Consider the following 21,154-nt stretch of genomic DNA (forward strand, 5'->3'; position numbering starts at 1 on the left):
AGGGTTATTTAATGAAAATAAAAATACCTTAACTAATTCTCTTTTTTTAAATATTTTAAATTCCTTTATAATATTTAAATATAGTTAATTGATGGATTTGGTTATGTTTTAAATGCCCTCGATCATATTTTCACAAATAATTAATTGATGATTTAGTTACATTTGGTCATATGTTACCTAAAGATATAAAAATAAAAGTGTTTTTTTTAATTATTTTTTTGTCGATTTAACAATTCAAAGTGTCAACCTTTTAAAAAAAATTAAAATATATTTTTTTACTAAGCAAATTAATTCAATCTTAAAGGGAAGTTTGTATATGAATTATTTAAGCTTTCTTACAAATTCACCAAAAAGTTCAATAATTTATTTTATATTTATAAAGAAAATTAGCTTGATTAAGAATATTACAATTTTGAAATACATGAATTATATTATATATATGAATAACATATATGACTCAGATGACGTATGAAATAATATCACTTAAATTATTAATCTTTTATTCCTATTAATCTAACAATAAAATCATAAAATATAATATTTGAGCTATTGGTATCATTACATATATATGCATCAAATTAACATTTAAAATAATTACAAAAAGGATAATATACTTTTCTTATATCATCTTTAATATCAGAATTTTTAAAAACTTTTAAATAAACATAGATTTCTCTTTAAAAGAGATTGATTTCCAAGATGAATAAGTAGATTATTTACTAATCTTATTAGCAACAAGTAAATTTAAAAAAAGGTTTGATAAATTTGCTTTATTAAAAGCTAGACTAGTTAAAAAAATATTGATTCTTTATACTTATCTTTGTGCGTTTGAGTAGATCTTTTAAAAAGAATTTCATGATTTTTTGTTTAAAATAAATACTTTTTAACCTGAAAAAAGCTAACATATATCTTTCTAAATTAGGTTTATCAATTTTATGTTTAAAAGGCCTCATTTATAAAAAGAATTACCATTTATTATGTTTATAGCAAATTAACAAATTAAATTTATGATTATTGCAAATAAAAAGATAGATATAAAAACATATCGCTTGAACATTATTACTTAAAATAGGAAGAATACCTAACAATTTTGGCAACAAAATTTATTAAAAGCAACAAATTAACATGGATGTTGGAGAAATAGATAAATTAAATAGATATTAGTTTAAACATGAAGGAAATGAGAAAAATGAAATCATACTTTGAATCAAAATCAATCATTTATTCAATCAAATCATTTATTTATTTTTTATTTAATATTCCTAAAAATGCAAAAAATGAAATAAAATTAAAAAAAAGGAGTTTATCAACAAGCAATTTGAGTTATTGAATAGCGATACCATAAAATAATGGATAAGAACAAAAATCCTGTTTAGCCCCAAATTTTAATATAAATTTAAAGATCGAAAACTCATTAAGTAAAATGAGCAAAACATAAGATAAAATTTTAGAGAGAAATGTAAATAGAAAACGATGAAAATTATATATTTGATACCATAAAAATACTCAAATTGTTTAAAATACTCCTTATTTTCCTGTTTCATTGATGACTAATTCATAATTTAGAAAATATTAGGATCATATAGAGAAATTGCAACAAACTTTTGAAGAGAATACAAAAAAATATATGTATGTGATTAGATTAGATTTTTAGAAAGGAAGAAAGTTGACTCAATATTGATTAAAGAATCTCTATTCTAACCACTCACTCCTGGGTTAGATGGTACTCCAAGCAAATAGAAATATGAGGCAGAAACGAATCACTTTCAAAAGCAAAGAATGAATATCAAAAACTTCAAAAGAAAGAATGGAGATATATAAGGCTATTCTAAATATAGCACTTTGCAATACTAAACATAATTATAGCTATTTATTAGCAATCATTTAAATAATATTAAGAAATAAACTTAAAAATTTATTTTCTGATATATTTTGATATATTAAAGAAAAATAGTATGGTATCAAAATATTTAAAAAATTTTGCACAAACTTAAAAAAATTGCTCTAATTTTAAAAATTCTTTAAAAATTATTAAACCTAACAATATTAATTAAAATGCCATTTTATTATAAATAAATATTCTAATAGACATAATTTATTTTTGAAATCGATAATAGAATATAAGAACATTTTTAATATTTGTATTAAAAAATTAATAATTTAGGAGAAGGAGTAAATAAATGAATTTATTTTATTAGTTTCCTGAATTAGAACAGTGTAAAAAAATTAATTTCATAATTATTTGATATTTATAAATTATTAATTTCTTAAAACAAACAAATATTTGTCTGTATTTAATTTATTCAGTACATATATTTGTTTGATGCTTTATTTTGATTATTTTAAGAATTATTTTATACATTCTATTTAAGATTTTTTATGACTTTTTGTTACTATTTAATCTTTTAAGTAATATCAGCTATGCTACTATTGATGATTTTATTTTGCAAATCTTTAAGTTTTGGCTATATTTCTTGTTAGATATCTTAAAACTCCTACTTGTATTATGCAGATTATACTTTTTTTTGAGATATTTCTAAGATTTTTTTTTGCCTATCATCTATTTTACTCTTCATACTTGAAAGCTTATTTTCAACATCGCTCTTTGTGCTTAAACCTTTAAGAATGTTTTGACCTTTTCTTTGAGCAGCTTTAAGAGCATTTTAATACTTTTCTTCTGAAATTTCTTCTAAAACAGATTATCTTTTATAGAGGTTTTCTTAATTTTACTTCTTTTCATTCAATTTCTATTTTTCGTTCTCAACTTTTAATAATGCCTCTTCAAAATCTCCATTAGTAACTAATGCCCCTACTAATGAAACTATCTAACCAGTAAGAGGGCAAAATACAGTCATTACAACAACTAAAACACTAAAAAAAGAAGACATTTTCTACTTTCTTTCTTCTTCTTTTTACTTAGTCTCACCTATTTTTTTTTCATTATCTGATAATTCTGAAATGTTCTGATTAGTATCTGAAATATCTGAAAGTAATATTTATTATTCTTAGTTAGCTTTTTCTTTATCACATAAACTTTCCTAAGCGATTTCGCTTTATTCTTATTACTCCTTCATACTTTACTCTATTTGCTAATTAGCCATACTCAAATTTGAATCTTCTTCTTGTTCAATTTTACTTTCTTCATTCAGCTCATTTTCAAGAACGTTTATGAGATCTTCGTACTCTTTTTCCTCATTTTCATATATTTGTTATTCTTTTAAGACCTCTGAAAACTCTTCTTCTAAAAATCCAAGCATTTTTTCATTGAGCTCTTGAAATGATTTTGCATTTTGATACTCATCTATCAGGACATCTAGCTTTTAATTTTCTTCTTCCAAGTTTTACTAGTTTTAATTATTCATTTTTGTTAGAATATCAATTTTTTATCTATTTAATATCTTTTTTAATAATTATTTCATTCAGCATTCTACATTTAGATTTATCAAAATATAAATCTCTTGCCATATGCTTTGAAAATAAATTATTTAGGCTCTTTATTGATTGTGATAAAGATTTATAATAAATAAATATTCTAATTGCAAAATATTATCTAAAATAGATCTTTAGCTATTAAATTTAAATTATTTATTAAATATTTTGTCTTATATCATCAACAATCTTTTAAGATTAGAAAACTATATAGGATATTATCCATATTTTTAATATCAATATAAATATATTTAGTACCCTATGGTACTACCTTTTTCAAGGCTACATACACGATTAATAACTTATTATCATATTTTGGGTCTTTTTATGATTTTTTTTGATTTACCAATTAGTTGTCTATTTCAGTATTAATTCTTATTATTAAGATACCTTTCTCATCCCAATCTTCGTTAAGTTTATCTTTATCTGCTGGTTTCACAAACGCTAGTGCATCTTTTACTGAAGATGATCATACAATGGTTCTATTATAGTATAGTCAGGAAAGTTGTAAAGCTACCTCCTAAGTTCTGATTCTTAAAAAACTAATGATAGAAACGAATTTAGCTATGAAAATTAATCTAAAAAGAATGCCATTGAAATAGTTAAAAGAAAGTTTTATCTAAATTAATAATATTTTATTCAAAATTTTCATACAATTTTAAGTATTTTTATAGTCATATTACAAATAAAAAAATATTATTCAAATTCATTATATATATCTTCGTTCCATTTAATTATATTATTTATTGCATATTAGTTTTATGTGTATTATACAATTTTAAATGGTTTCTTATGTGATTTCCTTCCAAATCTCTTAATTGTTCTAGATTATTTGTTATTTTGTTTGTATATCACTCAAAAGTAATCTTTTTATCCACTTTTTCTTCATTAATCCCCAGATAATCTCAATAGGATTTAGATCTGGGGACCATCCTGGAAGTTAAATGATCTCTATGCTATTTTCTTAGCAGAATTCTTTAGTAGCTCGCGAAGTATGAGCCCTAGCACCATCTTATAGCAATCTAACTTTTCTTCTGTAGTAAAACTTAGCTGATGGAGGAAAGAGTGATTCTTCTAAACAGGTCATATAAGCATCACTATTAATCGAAGATGAATATACGAATATTTCTGTTCTTCCTCGCATATATATTCCGCTCCAAATATGAATCTATCTGTTGATGTAGGATCTTTCTTTTCTTTCTATCACCCAATTATCGTTATTTTTTATCCATATTTTGGCTTTCGTTTCGTCAATCGTGAATATCGTTTCTTCGCTAAACCATATATTGCTGAAATCTGCATCAATCCATTTTTAACAGAAGTCCATTCGTGTTTACCTATTATCATTAGTCAATTCATGTACTACTTTGATAGGCTTTTTGGAATAATCTAAGTTCTTCATTATTGAATAGAGAGTGATCCTTTAGATACATTAATCTTGATCTTTGAAAGTTTTTGTTAAATTGAATCTAAAGATAAGTGAGAGTTCTCTTGTAAAATCGCATCAATTTCATTATCCATTCTTTCAGAATCTTATTCACACTTTCTGCCACAATTACTAAAGTTATTATTAACATTATTCTATATGGTGTATTTTTACCATATTTTGATAACTGTCCCTTCACAAAAATGAAATCTTAAAATTATAATGGAATCAAATATCAAAAAGTAATTTATACCATTATTTTAATTTAAGACGAAATTAAGGAATGCTTCCTCTCATTTAGATTATTTTCTTAAAAATTTAATTTTTGTATTAAATTTTTTGTATTCTTAACTTAACTTTAAACTAATTAAGTAAACATTGCATTTAAAATAATATTATATTATTAAAAAGCAATATTATGACCAATCTTGAGAAATTAAAATTTATTAAAACCTAAGTCTACTATCAAAAATCTTCCATAAGACATGAAGAAAAAAAACAATTTCCTCTTAGTCTATTCAAATCATCTAATCATAAAATATTTTTGATCCTTCAAGCCATATTTAATCTTTTTTCTAAAACTCCAAAAGAAAAAAAATAATAAAAATATATAACATTTAGATTGATCGATTCTTTTCGTTTTATAACAAAAATCATTTATAGATTTTTAAATATTGCTAACCAAAGTATTTAAATAATATCAACAATAGAATTATATTTTATTACTGGATAAAGGTTGATTTAAAATGAAAAAAATTGAAAAATATTTAGGCAAAAACAATTACATATAACTTACAATGAATGTTTTTTCATTGACAATTAGAAATAAATAAATACAAACAAATTGGACTATATTTAATTTATTTTAATATCAGTTATTAGATTTTATTTGACTATTTTGCGAATTTTCTTTAGCATTCAATTTAAGAGTTTTTACAACTTATTGCTACTATTTAATCTTTTAAGCAATATCAGCTAAGTTAGTGTTTTTGACTTTTTTTTGCAAATCTTAGAGCCTAGGTTATATGTCATTTTATATATCTTAAGACTCTTATTTATATTATGCACATTATGTTTTTTTTTGAGTGATATCTTAGATTTTGTTAGACGAATCTATCATTTTATTCTTAAGACTTGAAAGCCTATTTTCAACATCCTTCTTTGTATTTAAACCTTTTAGAATACTTTGACCTTTGCTTTGTGCATTTTTTAGAGCTTTTTAATATTTTTCTTCTGAAATCTCCTCTAAATCAGATTATTTTTAAAATAGGTTTTGTTCATTTTACTTTTTTTCATTCCATTTCTATTTTTCTCCTTCAATTTTTTTAAGTGCACCATCAAAATCTCCATTAGTAACTAATTCTCCTACTAATCCAACTAATGCACCAGCTATAGGGCAAAAAATAGAGACTATTGCACTTAAAAAACCAAAAAAAGAAGACATTTTCTTTTTTCTTTCCTCTTCTTTTCTCTTAGCCTCCTATACTTTTTTTTCATTTTCAGATAATTCTTCAATATTCTACTTAGTGTTTTGGATATCTTAAAGTAATTTTTATTTTTCTTAGCTAGCTTTTTCTTAATCATTTTTACTTTACTAAGCAACATTAGTTTCATCCTATTCCTCCTTCTTACTTTACTCTATTTGTTAATTAGCCATTTTCAGTTCTTAATTTTCTTCTTCTTCAATTTTATTTTCTTCGTTCAGCTCATTTTCAAGAGCGTTTATAAGATCTTCGTACTCTTTTTGCTCTTCTAAATATTTTTGTTATTCCTCTAATACTTCTGAAAACTCTTTTTCTAAGAATTCAAGCATTTGTTCATTGATCTCTTGAAGTTATTTTGCATCTTAATACTCATTTATGAGGTTATCTAATTTTTATTCTTCTTCCTCTATATCTTACTAATCTTAATTATTCATTTTTTTAGAATATCAATTCAATTTATTTATCTAATTAATATCTTTTTAATTTTTATTAAACTCTGTCTTTTACTTAATAGAATATAATAATCAATTTCTTTTACGATTTATAATAACCAATTTCTTTTTAGATTTGTTAAAAGTTAATCTTTGATAATAAAAGAAGATATCAAAATAAAATTCTTTTATTTTTTTCATAAATATTCTAATTGCAAATTTATAATCTAAAGTAGATCTTTCACTTTAATTAACATTACTAAATTGAATTATATTACTAATCTTATCATTATCTTTTACAACATAAAGTATTTGATAGCTTTTGATAAAAAAATAATATTGTAGATTATCCATTTTTTTTATATCAATAAAAACATAAATTTATTTTTTAATACTATTTATTTGTAAATCTAAAATAAATTTCATAAAAAACTACATATTGCAAATAAAAAGAAAGAACAAAATATATAAATATTTAGGGATTTATAAAAATAATTTGTTTAGTTCAACAGTTATCATTAATATAGCTAATAGCTTAATTGTATTTTTAATTTTTAATATTCTAAATATATTCAATACTTTTTTAGTGCAAATTAGCAGCTTACATTATATTATTTTCAATATTTGCATACATTTTATTTTCTTTAGCATTTCTTACTTCATTAAGATTAGCATAAAAAGACTTATTAATTTAATTATTTTTCCATTACTAAATTTGATAATCTTACAATCCAAAATCTTTTATTAAATCTTATTGATTTAAGATTAAGTAATATTATCCTTTTTAGCCTTGCCTTGCAGTTCTTCCTTTGATTTGGATTTCTTCTGTTTTGTTATCTGAAAGAAATGTTTAGATGACTACTACACCATCTGAATTATTTACATTAGGATCTAATGAAATAAAATCTGTTCCTCTCCCATATTCTCTAACAAAAAGTCCAATTTGACCTGACCTAGTCACTTTTTGAATTAAAAAATTAAAATCTTCACTACTTTCATGATCAGTAACTACAATGTACTTTTCTTTAGAAAAGCATAAATAATTGCTTTCATGATATTATAATAAAGATTAACTATCTTTAAAGAATATGAGCACAGATTATTATTATTTAATTGCTGAGAAAGAGATCTCCTGAATTTTCAAATATTAGTTTTCTAAATCTATTTCTACTTTTACCATATCTCCTTCTCTAAAATCTAGCTTGGAATTTCCAAACATTGAAGGGATATAAATTTCTGTTGAGAATTTATACTTTTTGAGACACTGTTTCATTTGTTAATTTAAAGATTAAAGAGTACCGGTTACCCCTAATATAGCTGAATAAGTATCTGGTAATAGTGCATAAGAAATATTTCCGCATTCAATATTTAATGAAATTTCTTTTTAAAGTGCCTAGTTATCTATATTTCCATTAGAATTTTCAAGGAAATATGCAAAAAGAGTTAAGTAATTATAACATGTACTGAAAGAAATTGTTGAATCGTTTTATCTATACCCAATTTAATTATTTCTAACTACATAGTTTTTATTTTTTTTATGCTATTATACATTATTCACATCTCCAGCAAGTTATTTAATATGTCTTTAGAAAAGTTTTTCATATGCTGGATATTTGTTGATTAATTGTTTATAGCTACTACTTTATAAAATATTCGTAATAATGCTTGATTCTTATTTTCCTCTCTAATTCCAAATTTCCTTAATTATATTTACTATTTCTTAAGTCTAAAAACTTACTGAAGGATTGTAAGTTTTTCCATAATAATCTAGATTGAAAAAGATATCTACTTCATCAATTAACAATATTTTATTATTGATAGTATTTTGTAAAGGATTTCTGTTATCATTTTACCTGCTTTAATTTATTATATTTAAGGTATTTTGCCTAACATCTAAATAGCTTTCTAGGTATCTTTCTGCTTATTATTTAAAAGTTCCATATTTGATTTTGTCAGAAACTCCAAATAAGTTAAAGAGCTTACGAAAGTCTTTATCATCTCTCTCTGAAAGGTAGGAACTATAGCAAACTACATCAACCTCACAACCCAACAAGGCAAGTGTTAAAGAGCAAAATCCTAATGTGATTGATTTTCCTTCTCCAGTCAAAATCTCAATCAATTAATTTTTAAATTAAATTTAGCTGCCTCTTGAAAAGTAATTTTTAACTCCTTGCCATAATCCAATTTCTCTATGAATTCCTAAAAGCATTATAATGCTAATTATTTGAGTATGGTTTGGTTTTTTAAAGATATCTTTTTTGCCTTACTTTTATTCTCCGCTATCAATTAGAGTCCAGTACGCACAAATTTGAGCAAGCAAATGTAGAATTGTATTCTTCTCCTCCCATACTTTTTTATTTGGAAGATTTATTTATTTAGATAGTAATTTTACACAGTCTACAATTTCTTCCCATTTATTCTTAATGTATTTATATTTATCAATTGTTTATTCATATTTTTTTAAGTAAGTTTCATAATACTATTTTAGTTCAAGCTTTAATTTAGCATCTAAAGGTTATTTGACTTCTCCTCTTTCAGATTATTACAATTTGTCAAGAATATAATTGATGTCATGTTTACCTACTTATTCATTAAATGTATCAATCCTGTAAGAATAAAACTAAGGTATTTTGCTCACAATCTGAGCCCCAGAAGCATCTTGCTTTAGAATATTACCTAATTCAAATATTACATCTTCTCCCAAAGTTTACATTATGATTTCAAAAGCTTCAAATAACTTTTTATCAACAATTTAAGTGAATTTACTCACTTAATCAGAAATTTTTTGTAAGCTAATTAAAAATTGGCTTAATTCTTTTAGGTTTGATTAATACATAAAGCTCTATTTAGGAAGATCAGAGATTTCTTGATCTAATTTATTAGTAAGCTCTTTTAAAACTATTTAGATTTAAGGTTCATAAGGATATTAATCTATGCTTTTCAAATGCTCATCTGCATTATAAATCATATTCATTAAATCATTCATTTTTTAGTCATAAATAATACTAGCTTTCACTATATTTAGTGCTTCTTGCACTATTTGATTAACCTTTTACTCAATTTTTTTTAGCATGGAATTAATGTCGATGAATTCAGTATTAAATTCTTAATTTATTTAAGAGTATTTCCTTATGCTAAAAATGATCTCTTTAACTCTTTAGAAATTGCAATTTTCCAATGCAGTTTAAAAAGCTTAATCGTTGCTTTCAACATTTTTTTAAATTTCCTTTACTAGTTAATCGTCATTCAAAATTTGAAGACCAATTTCTTTTATTTTTTTAAGTTCTTCAGATTATTCAAACAATTAAGGTGAGTCCTTTAGGATTTGATTAAGAGCATTGAATTTTTTCCAATTTTTATTTAAGGCTTGATCAACTTACATTTTCTCTTTAATTAATTGTTGAGCCTATTTTACTTTTAATAGTCCTTCTTTTACTTTAACTAAAATACTTTTAAAAAGATCTTATAAAGGCTTTGCTTACTCTGCTCCTTAAACCGTCTCTCTTTGAATTACTTCAAAAAATGAGTGATGTTTAAATAGATTTATTAAATTTTAATATGTAAACGATTGATCATTGTAGATCAGAATTTTATCGCATTCCTCAAAGAACTTCCTTGATTATGTAAATATATGAGTAATAAGTTTAGTAATTGTTGTTTCATGTTGAAGATACTCATCTTAATTTACAAAGTGTTTTATTATTTTCAGGTTGTTTAAGGCAGTTAAAAAAGTATTCTAGAAGCATGAAACTTCTATAAAGGGGAATTGGTCTTTAATTTAATCTGTAGCTTTGGATATCATAATTTACATATTTTTTATTATTCTATCGAAAAACTGCTCATTTGCCTACTTAATTTGTAGAAGCTGTTTTTTAGCCTAGTCATAATCCTTTTTAACCAATAAATTTTAAATTTCTTAATAATTCTTATTTGATTCTTCATATATTTCTTCTTCAATTTAAAATAGTTTAACTTAAAAATCACAATAATTCAATTATTCAATATTTTCTGCTTTCTAAGCAAAATTTTTCAAAACTTTTAAGTCAGTTTTAATAAAGCTATCCTTATTTTTTATTTTATTTCTAATGCTCGTTTCATAATTATTAAATACTAACTTAATTTCTTATTGGGAATTTTGTAATTCTTGTTAAAATGTCTCTGAAAAATCTGAAGGGTGCTTCTAAGCTTCATTTAGTCCTTAAAGCAAATTTAAAAGATATATTAACTCTTTCGAAAGATGATGAAGATTTAAAATAGACTTTGAAATTTCCTCTTTTATGTTTTAAATTTCTGAGCTAAAAGTATTCCAATCATCTTATTAGAAAATGTATTTAAATTCACTCAAGCCAGTAAAAGTTTACATTAATTATTCGTATTACTATTCCATTTCTTAGAATTTTAGTTGTTTTATTTTACTAAAAATCATTTACTTTTAAGACTTTATGTAATTTTACCTAAAGATATTCAAAAAAATATTTAATTCATTACGAGATTATTAGTAAAGCTGATTCTTATATTTCTCGAGCACTCTTAATATTTCAGATACAATCTTCAGATTTTTTCTAATATTCTCAGAGAAACCTCCATTTTATTTAAAATAAAAATAACTCTTTACTTATTATATTTCATTATAGAGCTTGTCGTATATTTTTTAAAATGATTTATCTAAAGCTTATTTATCAGTATCGCTTTTAAGTTGGCTCAATAAGTATATTTCTGAATCTAGGTTCTAAAAATCTTCATTTTTTATCAAATTTTCAAGGTTCTTAAATACCTACTATATAGTCTCTTTTGGTCTAGGCAAACTTTTAAATTTCTCTTTTAAGAAATCAAATTCACTCATGCTTTAGATAAATCTGTTAATTCTATCATAGCTCCCTTAAATCTCTTAAAGATTCTCAATATATTCTTTCTTAGAAATGTAATCAGTGACCATCTCATCGTAAACGTTTTAAACCAAAGCCATAAGTTATTCAAAAGAGAATCTTTTTAAAAGCGACTTAATATATTGATATTCTATATTTATTAATTTCGCTTGTTTAACAAAATTAGATTAAATTGTGAAATCTTCGTCATTTGGGTTAACTTTAGCTCTTGATAAATTCTTTATTAATTGGAAATTTTCTTCAAAATATGTCTAGATTAAACACTTGATTTCAATTAGTGAAGAATTAGAATCTCCCTTGACATCAGCAATCTTGTCTAAAGTCTCAATCTTAGACAAAAGCAATATATATTAATTTAATTTTTCCCAGCCTTCACTATTAAATATATTATCTCCTCTCTTACAACTAATAAATTTTTTTATTTGTTCATTCAACTCTGATACTTTTTTCTTCACTGAATCTACACACATCTGATATTGTCCTTCATAGTTTTTAACTACATCTTTAAAAACACTAATGCAACTTATTCTTAAAAAGACTTTTTTTATTTAACAGAATTTATCATTTTTGATCAAGTTAAAAACATTCTACTTGCACTACTCTAAATATTTATTTAACTTTACTTCTAGTTTATTTATGCTAGTTTATGTAAATTTTGTTTAAAAATATTAATCTGTCCAATGCATATCACTAAGAAAATTGTATGCCTTCAACAACTACTTAAAGTCATTTTATTACTTTAATTTAAAGTTTTTTACTAAATCATTTGATTTTATTGAATTAATATCATCTTCATCTTCTTCTTCGTCACAGTTGTTTTCTTCTTCTTCAATTTCCTATAAATATTAATTTAAAATTTTTTTAGCTTCACGAGCCTTTTTATTAATTTTTTGTTTTATTTCATCCTTGATTTATCTATATTCGTCAGCAGTTTTACCTTAAATCAAATCATCTTGATTTCTGATTTCGTCTAATATTTTTAAGATATTTTATAGTTTATGCAAATGAAAATCTTCTTAAGAATTTTCTTTGATAAAATTAAATACTTGTTAATTAAATTCTTTTAAATGTAAAAGAGCTTCATTATATAAAATCTCGCAGTCTGGAATATATTCAGAATATTTGCTATTCTAGTTTTATATTTTGAGTATGCTAATTTCAAAATTTGGCAGGCACTCTAATTAAGGATTAAAAACAATCTCAGAGTCATCCATAGAGGGTTATTTTTAAATCTCTTCAGTAATATCGGCAATTATTAACTTTAGATTTGATAACAGCCCATTATTTTTTTGCTTATGTAACTGAACTATAGTTTCGTAAAAATTTTCGCCTTCATTTAAGATAAAAGCTTTGAGGAATTTTTCAATTAATTTTATAAAGCCAATTTTCTAAGCTATATTGGTTACACTATCTTTGATTGAGTTAACCTCTAATTATTATGTCCTTATGTAAAATCTTTCAGACAATTATTTCAAGTCTTCTATTTCTAACAAATATTTATCCCTTATTTCATTTTAGGTTTACTTATATATTTACAAACCTAAAGAAGTTTAATCTGAAAAATCTTTTAATTTTTATAGATTATTCTTAACATTTTCGATGTTTTAAGGGAAATCTTCAGTTATCCTTTTACTTATCTCAAAGCAAACTTGTTCAATCTCTTATTTGAATTGATTTTCGCTAGTTTTAAATTAGCCTTATTCAAAAACTTCAGCTTTAAATTCATCAATCATTTATAAATATGAAATAATATCTAGTATTTCTTTAATATTTTGGGAGGAAAATATGTTGCTTTATTCAGAAGCTTCCTTAAAAGTGTTAAAAGCCTAGTTTTTTTATTTTTCAAAGATTCTTACAATTTCTTTCGATAAATCTTGATATGAATATAACAAAAATTCATTCCCTGTATAGTCCCTTATTTACTTGAATTCAACCATTCTATTCTTTACTTCCATATACTTTCCATATTATTATTATTTTAATATAATTTTGCTCGTCTCCTCTGTGTATAACTTTATCTATTAATTTGCATTTTCTGAAACACTAAAGCAAAATTCTTCAGCAGGATTACTGAAAGATTAATGGCTAAGGATCTTTTAAAGTAATAACCTATGATTTCCATCAGCAGGATTTACAATTACTAAATTACTATTGATTTTAAGTTAATTTAAAATAACTTTCAAAAAGGTTTTCATTGTAAATGATTCCCTATCTTCTTCTTAGTTTTTCATAATATCAAGAAAATCTAGAATCTTACTATTAATAGTTTTAAAGCTTTTATCATTAGGAACCTTAGTAAATAGAAATATTATCTTTTCAAATTACTCTTACTCTGGGTTTTAAAGAATTCTAGTTACAAGTTTAAATATCTCTTAAAATAATGCTCCTCTTCGAGCCTCTAATTCAAAAAAGCTTATCAAAACAACCATTTTCACACTATTGCAATTCAACATAAATTACTTTAAAGAATATGCATTAGCGATTTCGATTTCAGTACCACGATTATCAAAAAATCCAGGAGAATCGCACAAAAAATAATTACCTTGTAAATGAGCTTTTTACAGTGTTGAAGTATGTGATTTTCCAGAGTGCCCAATTTCAAATATTCCATTTGAATTAAAAACTTCAGTTTCACTTTAATAGATTTCACCATCTACTTCTTTCTCTATTTCAATCTTTTCAAAAAACATTTCATAACCTAAAAGATAGTTAGCAGTAGTACTCTTTCCGCTTCCAGTAGGTCCTGCTAATAAGATTATATCCTTATCTTTTAATTCGCTATAGTCTTATTCGTATTCCTAGAATAATTCTATCAATTTTTTGGCATCTAAATTGTTTTCTCTATTTGATATTTCTGGCTGATTCATTAATTTATAAATATTCGTATTTTTTATTTAGTATTTATTTTTTGATATATATTAATTTTTATAGGTTATTGATAAAATCAATCATATATAAATTGAAAAATACAAAAACCCTAAATGAATAGATAAAGCAAGACAATTTTTATAAAACTTTTTAGAATATTAAGAATGCAAAACAAAATTTTTATATTTTTATTATTCCTTTCTCCTAATTAGAAACGGAAGGCTTAGATTATGAAATGCAATTATTGTTAATTAATCAATGATTTATGAAGTTATACAAAGAAAGTATTCGAATATTTATATTATGATTTTTTTAATACATATTATTTCCAAGTAAATACACCCAATTTATTTTGCGGTTTTTAAATCGTAATTAAAAGATACGCAGATTTCCTCTTCTTTTAGTTTCTATTAATGGTTTATTTTTAATAATAGATACTAAATTTCTTTCTTTTAAAATGGTTATTTCTTCTTTAATATCATTCAAATTATAATTTTCTGAAAATAGTGCGTATGTATTCTAAATGCCTTGATTATAATTTCGAAAATAATTAATTGATGGATTTAGCTATGTTTCGGTATTTGCTATCTAAAAAAGTAAAAATAAAAGTATTTTATTTAATTGCTTTTTTTGGTCGATTTAAACAATTTAAAGTATGCTTTTTAAAAAAATGATATACTTTTTTTAGTAAAAATCTTAAATGGAAATGTCTGTCAATTAAAATTAGAATTATCTAAATTTTCATACAAATTCATCAAATAAGACATTAACTTGTATTAAAAGAATATGGAAAATTAGCACTATCTATTTAGAATATTTTATTTTTTAAATGCATGAATCTAACTTAATATATATCAGTCAGATGACATCGTATCTATATATTCTAATATCACTTAAATTATTAAATTTTTATTTGAATATTAATCTAACAATAAAATCATCCATCAAATATTTTGCTTGAGCTATAGGTATCATTACATATATATATATTTGCAATTAACGTTTAAGATAATAATAAAAAGGATAATATACTCAGCTTATATCTTCTCTTTAATATGCTAGAGCCTTTGAAAAACTTTTTAATCAATGTAGATTTCTCTTTATAAGAGATTCCGAACCAAGATGAATAAATAGGTGATATTTACTAATCTTACTTTCAAACAAGTAAATTTTCATAGAATGAAATACAAATTTGTTTTACTGAAAGCTATAGACTAGTTAAAAAACATATCGACTCTTTACATTTTACTCTTGATTCGTTTGAATAGAGCTTTTAAAAAGATTTTGATGATTATTTCTTGAAAATAAATACTTTTTTACCTAACAAAGAGCTAACATACATCTTTCTAACCTAGGTTTATCAATTTAATGTTTAAAAGCTTTAATTATAAAAAGTATTAACCATTTATTTATTATATTTATAACAAATTTACAAATTAAATTTATTAATAAAGCTAATAGATAGATATGAAAACATAGAGCTTGAACATTTTTGCTTAAAATAGGAATACCTCTAAATTTTAGCAACAAAATTAGGTTAAAGCAATAAGCTGACATGTATTTTGGAGGATTAGATGAAATAACTAGAAAGGTTTAAAGAATAAGAAAATAAGTTCTTGTAGGATATGAGAAAGATGAAATCATAATTTGAATCAAAAGTAATTATTCAGTCAATCAAATCTTCTACTTATTTACTATATATTTAATACTTGTAAAAATGCAAAAATGAAATAAAATTAAAAAAAAGGAGTTTGTCAGCAAGCAATTTGAGTTATTTAATAGCGATATCAATAGAAAAATGGATAGGAGCAACAACCCTGTTTTGCCAAATTTTTATATAAATTTAAAAATCGCAGACTCATTGAGTAATATGAGCAAAGTCTAATTTTCTGAAAAATTTATTGATTAGGCATAAGATAATATTTAGACAGAAATGGAAATAATAAATGATCAGAATTATATGCTTGATACCATTAAATTACTCAAAGACGTTTAAAGTACATTTTATATCCCTGTTTCAATGATATCTAATTCCAGAAACAACCACTAGCTCTTAATTTAAAAAATATTGGGATCTTAGAGAGAAGTTGCTACAAACTTTTTCGAGGAGAAGACAAAAAAAATATATGAAGGTGATTTAATTGGATTTTTAGATAAGAAGAAAGTTGATGAAGATATCGTTATTCTGACGACACCTGGGTTAGATGATACTCCAAGCAAATAGAAATTTGAGGCAGAAATAAATTCCTTTCAAAAGCTAAGAATGAATATCAAAGACTTCAAAAAAAAGAATGGAGATATAAAAGGCTATTCCAAAAAATTGAAACCATCCGAAAAAGAATAAAAAGAAGATAGATCTTAGCTTATGACAATATTTTAACTGATGAAGAAAGCCATAATGTGTTTTTATTTGATTTGCTAATCAAAAACCATTTTCGTTGTACTTCAAGACAATGAATAGGATTTCGCCTTATATTAGTAAATAAAGCTAATTTGTAGCAATTTCCTTGGAGCCGAAAAATAAGATAAGGAAATAAATTTCATTCATTTTTACTCTTAAATTTCTGATATTAAAAGTGAAAAAGCAGAATTTTAATTCCAGAAAATCAAAGCTAAATTCAATTTTAAAGACACTTCTAGCGATTTTAAAAATGAAAAATTTATGAAATTTGAAGAAGAAGAATAAGAAGATTTTGATAGTTACTATAGAAATAAACTTGGTTAGAATATTTAATTCTATCATTTGATGGTTTTTGGAAGCTTTGAAAGTAATTATAATGAGCAGCTATTTGAGAAAGTCAAAAAAGATATAAAATCTACTAAATGCAAACAAATTGTCCCAAATTAGATAGAGTAGCATTTTAAAAAAAATGTATACAAAATTCTTACATATTTCTTTGAATTTCCTAAAGAATAAGAAAATGATTAACAAGAAAACTAAGTATTTTAATTTAAAGAAATATAAAAAAAAGTTCAACAATAGTAAAACGAAATAAATGATGATTATGATTTTGATTAATTATTAGAAAATTAATTAGATTGGAAAGATTTAGTGTTTTATCCATTTAGTTTTTTGACACCAAACCCAATCAATTAACAAAATTGATTGAAATTTAATTTGAAAGTAAAAAAAAAAAGTATTTTATTTTTTTAATTTTATACCATATTTTCTATCTAAAAAATAAAAATTAATAATAATTCCAAAATTCTTTTATTTAATTAAGATATTTAAAGCAGTCCTGTGAAATTCTGTATGTTTTACTTTTACATTTTTCTATTAAAAGCTTATGTATGAAAAAATAAATAATCAAGGAATATCTTTTTATTTTTATTAATTAGATATGTACATATATTTTAAAATGAATATTCACACTTTAGTTTTTTTCATTATTTATTATTACTATTGAATTTCAGTATATTTATGTATGTATAACAACACCTCCCTAAAATAAATTTATACATCAAATGCAAATGTATGTGATGTTAAAAATATGCAATAGGTAGGTGGTGTTATTAATAAACAAATTGACCCTATTATATTGATCAAATTAATAGAGTAATATAAAAATCAATATTGTTAAATAAAAAGTATCTTTTATTTATTTATTTATTTGAATTTTTGTTAACCTTTTCAGAAAATAAAAATATTTATTTTAGAAACGCCAAAACAAACAAATAAACATCTCATCAACTAAAATACATGAATAAAAACTGTAGAATATATTTGTAAATGTTATTGTATAATTTATCAATTAAGAAAAAGATGGCTACCTATTTTATTTAATTTTTATTCTTAATTAGATAGATAGATGTAGATATTAGTATATTTGGTGTTTTTGACTTTTTTTATAGTTTAATAACATTCATTAATTTGTTTGATTAAAAACCTAAAAAAAACAATTAAAAATAGTTAAAGATAGTTAAAAAAGGTAAACTAATAAAAATGGAAATAATAAGCTCAAGCGATTTAGAAGAAGAAAAAGAATATTATGAAAAGCTTATTATTCTGCTGGGACTTAATGATGAGTTTAAATTGTAGAATTTAAGATTCTTAACACGAGTTCGAGAAATCTAAAGCTCATAATCTATATTGAAATTAAATAATTAACGCTAATTAATCAGCTATCCAATGAAAGATGACTTAGACTTAAAAACGAAAATAATATTATGGAACTAAATAAATGACTTATTGAAAGAGAAATAGCTATTGTTTGCTCTAATTCTTGATGAGGACAAACTCTTTTTATCAGAAGAGAAGGAGCTTAGTGATTACCTTGAAAGCTAACTTTTGTCTTTAAACTATATTTCTGATGTAAATCTCTTCCTATAGCTGAAAATATTAACTATTATTGTATCTCCGATTGGAGTAAAGCAAAGAAATAACATGAATGAAGAAATGTTTAATAAACAAATAAAACTATTAAAAGAATAAATTTGCTAAATATACTGGAAAAAACAACCTAATATTTTCAGAACCTTTTTATATTACCTAATTTAAATTTTCTCCGCTAAAGGATCATACTTAAGATTTTAGTAATAATAGCCATTAACAGAATAGCTTTTAGAAGAACTCTATTCACAGTAAACTGTAGATTCAATTGAATTTATAATCAATCCTCCTGATGATGTTTAAGATTAAATGATGAAGGACTGTTTAGAACAAATAAAATAGTTAAAATTAGAAGAATGCAATTTTGACTAGTTCAAAAATTTATTTTGCTAAATTTCTTCTTATAAATCAAATATAAAAATACAAGAATTATATAACGAAATAATTTAAACTTTTCAAATTCCAGTATTAGATCTGATAGAATAACTAAAAATTAATGGAGGTTTTCTATAACAATACAATAGTTTACTTGAATAAATAAAAACGCTTGAAATGTTTGAATAATATCTATCAAGTTTTAATTTTACAAAGATTATAAAAAGTGATGATTATGTCCAAAGCATTTTTGATGCATTTGAAAATTAATTATAAGTGTTACATATAAATGAAATGAATGATTATTTAATAACACTATATGAATTTTCATAATGGAATAAAAAATTCTAACTATAAGAAATAAATTTAAAGTAAAAAATTGGTAGTAAATTAAGCTAGATCTTGAAGGTATTTATTGATTAATCAGAAAGAGAATTATTTTCTTAGAATTTAAACAATCTATAGGAGATTATAAAAATATTAACAAATTACCAAAATATTTAAGAGTTCTTAACTGGAAATCTAATAATGGAAATAAAAGAGTAATTAGCAGAGATTTCGAAAAGTTGCTAGGAAGGTTTAGATAAAAAATATATGATCTTAGAAAGCAATAAATTTAACTTTAAAAATATTTTGACTGATCTATAATATTTTCTTGATCTATTGAAAGTCCAAAAAGTACTCAGTAGTGAATAATTTCAAAAAATATTTGAAAAAGACATCAAAGATTTTGAATGTGAATAAATAGTAAATAACCTTAAATAAAAACTTGAAAAGATAAAATCTAACATAAAAAATGATTTTGATTTAATTATAAATGTTCTTTAAGAGAAAGAAAGTGTTAAATAAATTTATTAAATATTAAATCTTGAAATAAAAATTGACGAATAGGATTTGTAATAATCTTTAATGAGACAAGTTTAAAGATTAGAAATATCTTTGACTAATATAATTTCAAAAAAAGATTTTGGTAAAGATTTTGTTGATAACTTAATTTAGCTTGAGAAATGTGAAATACTAAATAATAACCTAAAAATAACAAATAAGATTTAGAAAGAATTTAAAGAATATTATTCCAAATATTTGGAAATGCATTAAAATATTGATAACGATGAAATTGATTATCAAACAAAACAAAACTTTCGCTAAGAATAAACCAAATTAGATGACTTAAAAAAAAATGTAAAATTCAAAACTAAGCCAAAATTTTTGGTTGAATTGTTTAAAATTAATATACCTTCAAAATAAACAAAATGATAATTTAGACATTAAAACTTATTCTATTTATGTTACTTTTATTAATTTAAAAAATATATTTGTGAAATAATATATGTAGTCTGTACCTATTTACGTACATAAGCCTTTCTATTTTACAGATTACAGTTTATAATATCAAATAAAATATCTTTTTTTAGTTAACCAGAGGAGAAAATGAAAAAAAAAAAAAAATACTTTTATTTTGATTTTTATTGATTTGCATTGATTTTTTAATATAAAAGTGATTAGAATTTTCAAATATTTTGAGTTGATAAAAGTTTTTCTCGTAAGAATGTTTTAATAACATTCACAATAATTAGATTTTTTATTTTTTGATAAATTTAATAAAACCCTTTGAAAATATACTAATATCTTTTTTAACAACTTTTGCAAATATAATAATATCCTTTGATAATATACTAATAACTTTTGATAATATACTAATAACTTTTGATAATATACTAATAACTTTTGATAATATACTAATAACTTTTGACAATATACTAATAACTTTTGACAATATACTAATAACTTTTGATAATATACTAATAACTTTTGATAATATACTAATATCTTTTTTTATTTCAATAGCAATTAAAGTTATCATAATTTACTCAAATAAAAAGGTAAATCAATAGACTAAAAATGGAAGATTAAAAAAATTAAAT

At 22.9% G+C, this 21,154-nt stretch overlaps 6 protein-coding genes across 6 annotated transcripts; 2 read left to right on the forward strand and 4 right to left on the reverse strand. All coding sequences in view use genetic code 6, as the record gives it.

Annotated features, from left to right (window-relative positions):
* Positions 1 to 2,303: 2,303 nt before the first annotated feature.
* On the reverse strand, positions 2,304 to 3,419 carry TTHERM_00227310 (transmembrane protein, putative; the record flags this gene model as incomplete). The annotated part of the gene is made up of 1 exon (XM_001014262.2): positions 2,304 to 3,419. The coding sequence occupies one exon, from the start codon at positions 3,417 to 3,419 to the stop codon at positions 2,304 to 2,306; it is 1,116 nt and encodes a 371-aa protein (XP_001014262.2).
* A 716-nt stretch (positions 3,420 to 4,135) lies between these two features.
* Positions 4,136 to 4,831, reverse strand: TTHERM_00227320 (DDE family endonuclease; the record flags this gene model as incomplete). The annotated part of the gene is made up of 1 exon (XM_001014263.2): positions 4,136 to 4,831. One exon carries the CDS (start codon positions 4,829 to 4,831, stop codon positions 4,136 to 4,138), a length of 696 nt encoding a protein of 231 aa, XP_001014263.2.
* Positions 4,832 to 5,726: 895 nt separating this feature from the next.
* On the reverse strand, positions 5,727 to 6,773 carry TTHERM_00227340 (transmembrane protein, putative; the record flags this gene model as incomplete). The annotated part of the gene is made up of 1 exon (XM_001014265.1): positions 5,727 to 6,773. The coding sequence occupies one exon, from the start codon at positions 6,771 to 6,773 to the stop codon at positions 5,727 to 5,729; it is 1,047 nt and encodes a 348-aa protein (XP_001014265.1).
* A 502-nt stretch (positions 6,774 to 7,275) lies between these two features.
* TTHERM_00227350 (helicase carboxy-terminal domain protein) lies at positions 7,276 to 14,523 on the reverse strand (the record flags this gene model as incomplete). Its single annotated transcript, XM_001014266.1, has 1 exon — positions 7,276 to 14,523. The coding sequence occupies one exon, from the start codon at positions 14,521 to 14,523 to the stop codon at positions 7,276 to 7,278; it is 7,248 nt and encodes a 2,415-aa protein (XP_001014266.1).
* A 920-nt stretch (positions 14,524 to 15,443) lies between these two features.
* Positions 15,444 to 17,837, forward strand: TTHERM_00227360 (hypothetical protein). The gene is made up of 4 exons (XM_001014267.3): positions 15,444 to 15,492; positions 15,547 to 15,918; positions 15,979 to 16,182; positions 16,272 to 17,837. The coding sequence occupies exons 2-4, from the start codon at positions 15,580 to 15,582 to the stop codon at positions 17,628 to 17,630; spliced, it is 1,902 nt and encodes a 633-aa protein (XP_001014267.2). The 5' UTR covers positions 15,444 to 15,492; positions 15,547 to 15,579; the 3' UTR covers positions 17,631 to 17,837.
* A 630-nt stretch (positions 17,838 to 18,467) lies between these two features.
* TTHERM_00227370 (hypothetical protein) lies at positions 18,468 to 20,486 on the forward strand (the record flags this gene model as incomplete). Its single annotated transcript, XM_001014268.1, has 1 exon — positions 18,468 to 20,486. The coding sequence occupies one exon, from the start codon at positions 18,468 to 18,470 to the stop codon at positions 20,484 to 20,486; it is 2,019 nt and encodes a 672-aa protein (XP_001014268.1).
* Between the last annotated feature and the right edge of the window lie 668 nt (positions 20,487 to 21,154).

The sequence above is a fragment of the Tetrahymena thermophila genome (genome assembly GCF_000189635.1).
Source record: "Tetrahymena thermophila SB210 genomic scaffold scf_8254665, whole genome shotgun sequence".
NCBI lineage: Eukaryota > Ciliophora > Oligohymenophorea > Hymenostomatida > Tetrahymenidae > Tetrahymena > Tetrahymena thermophila.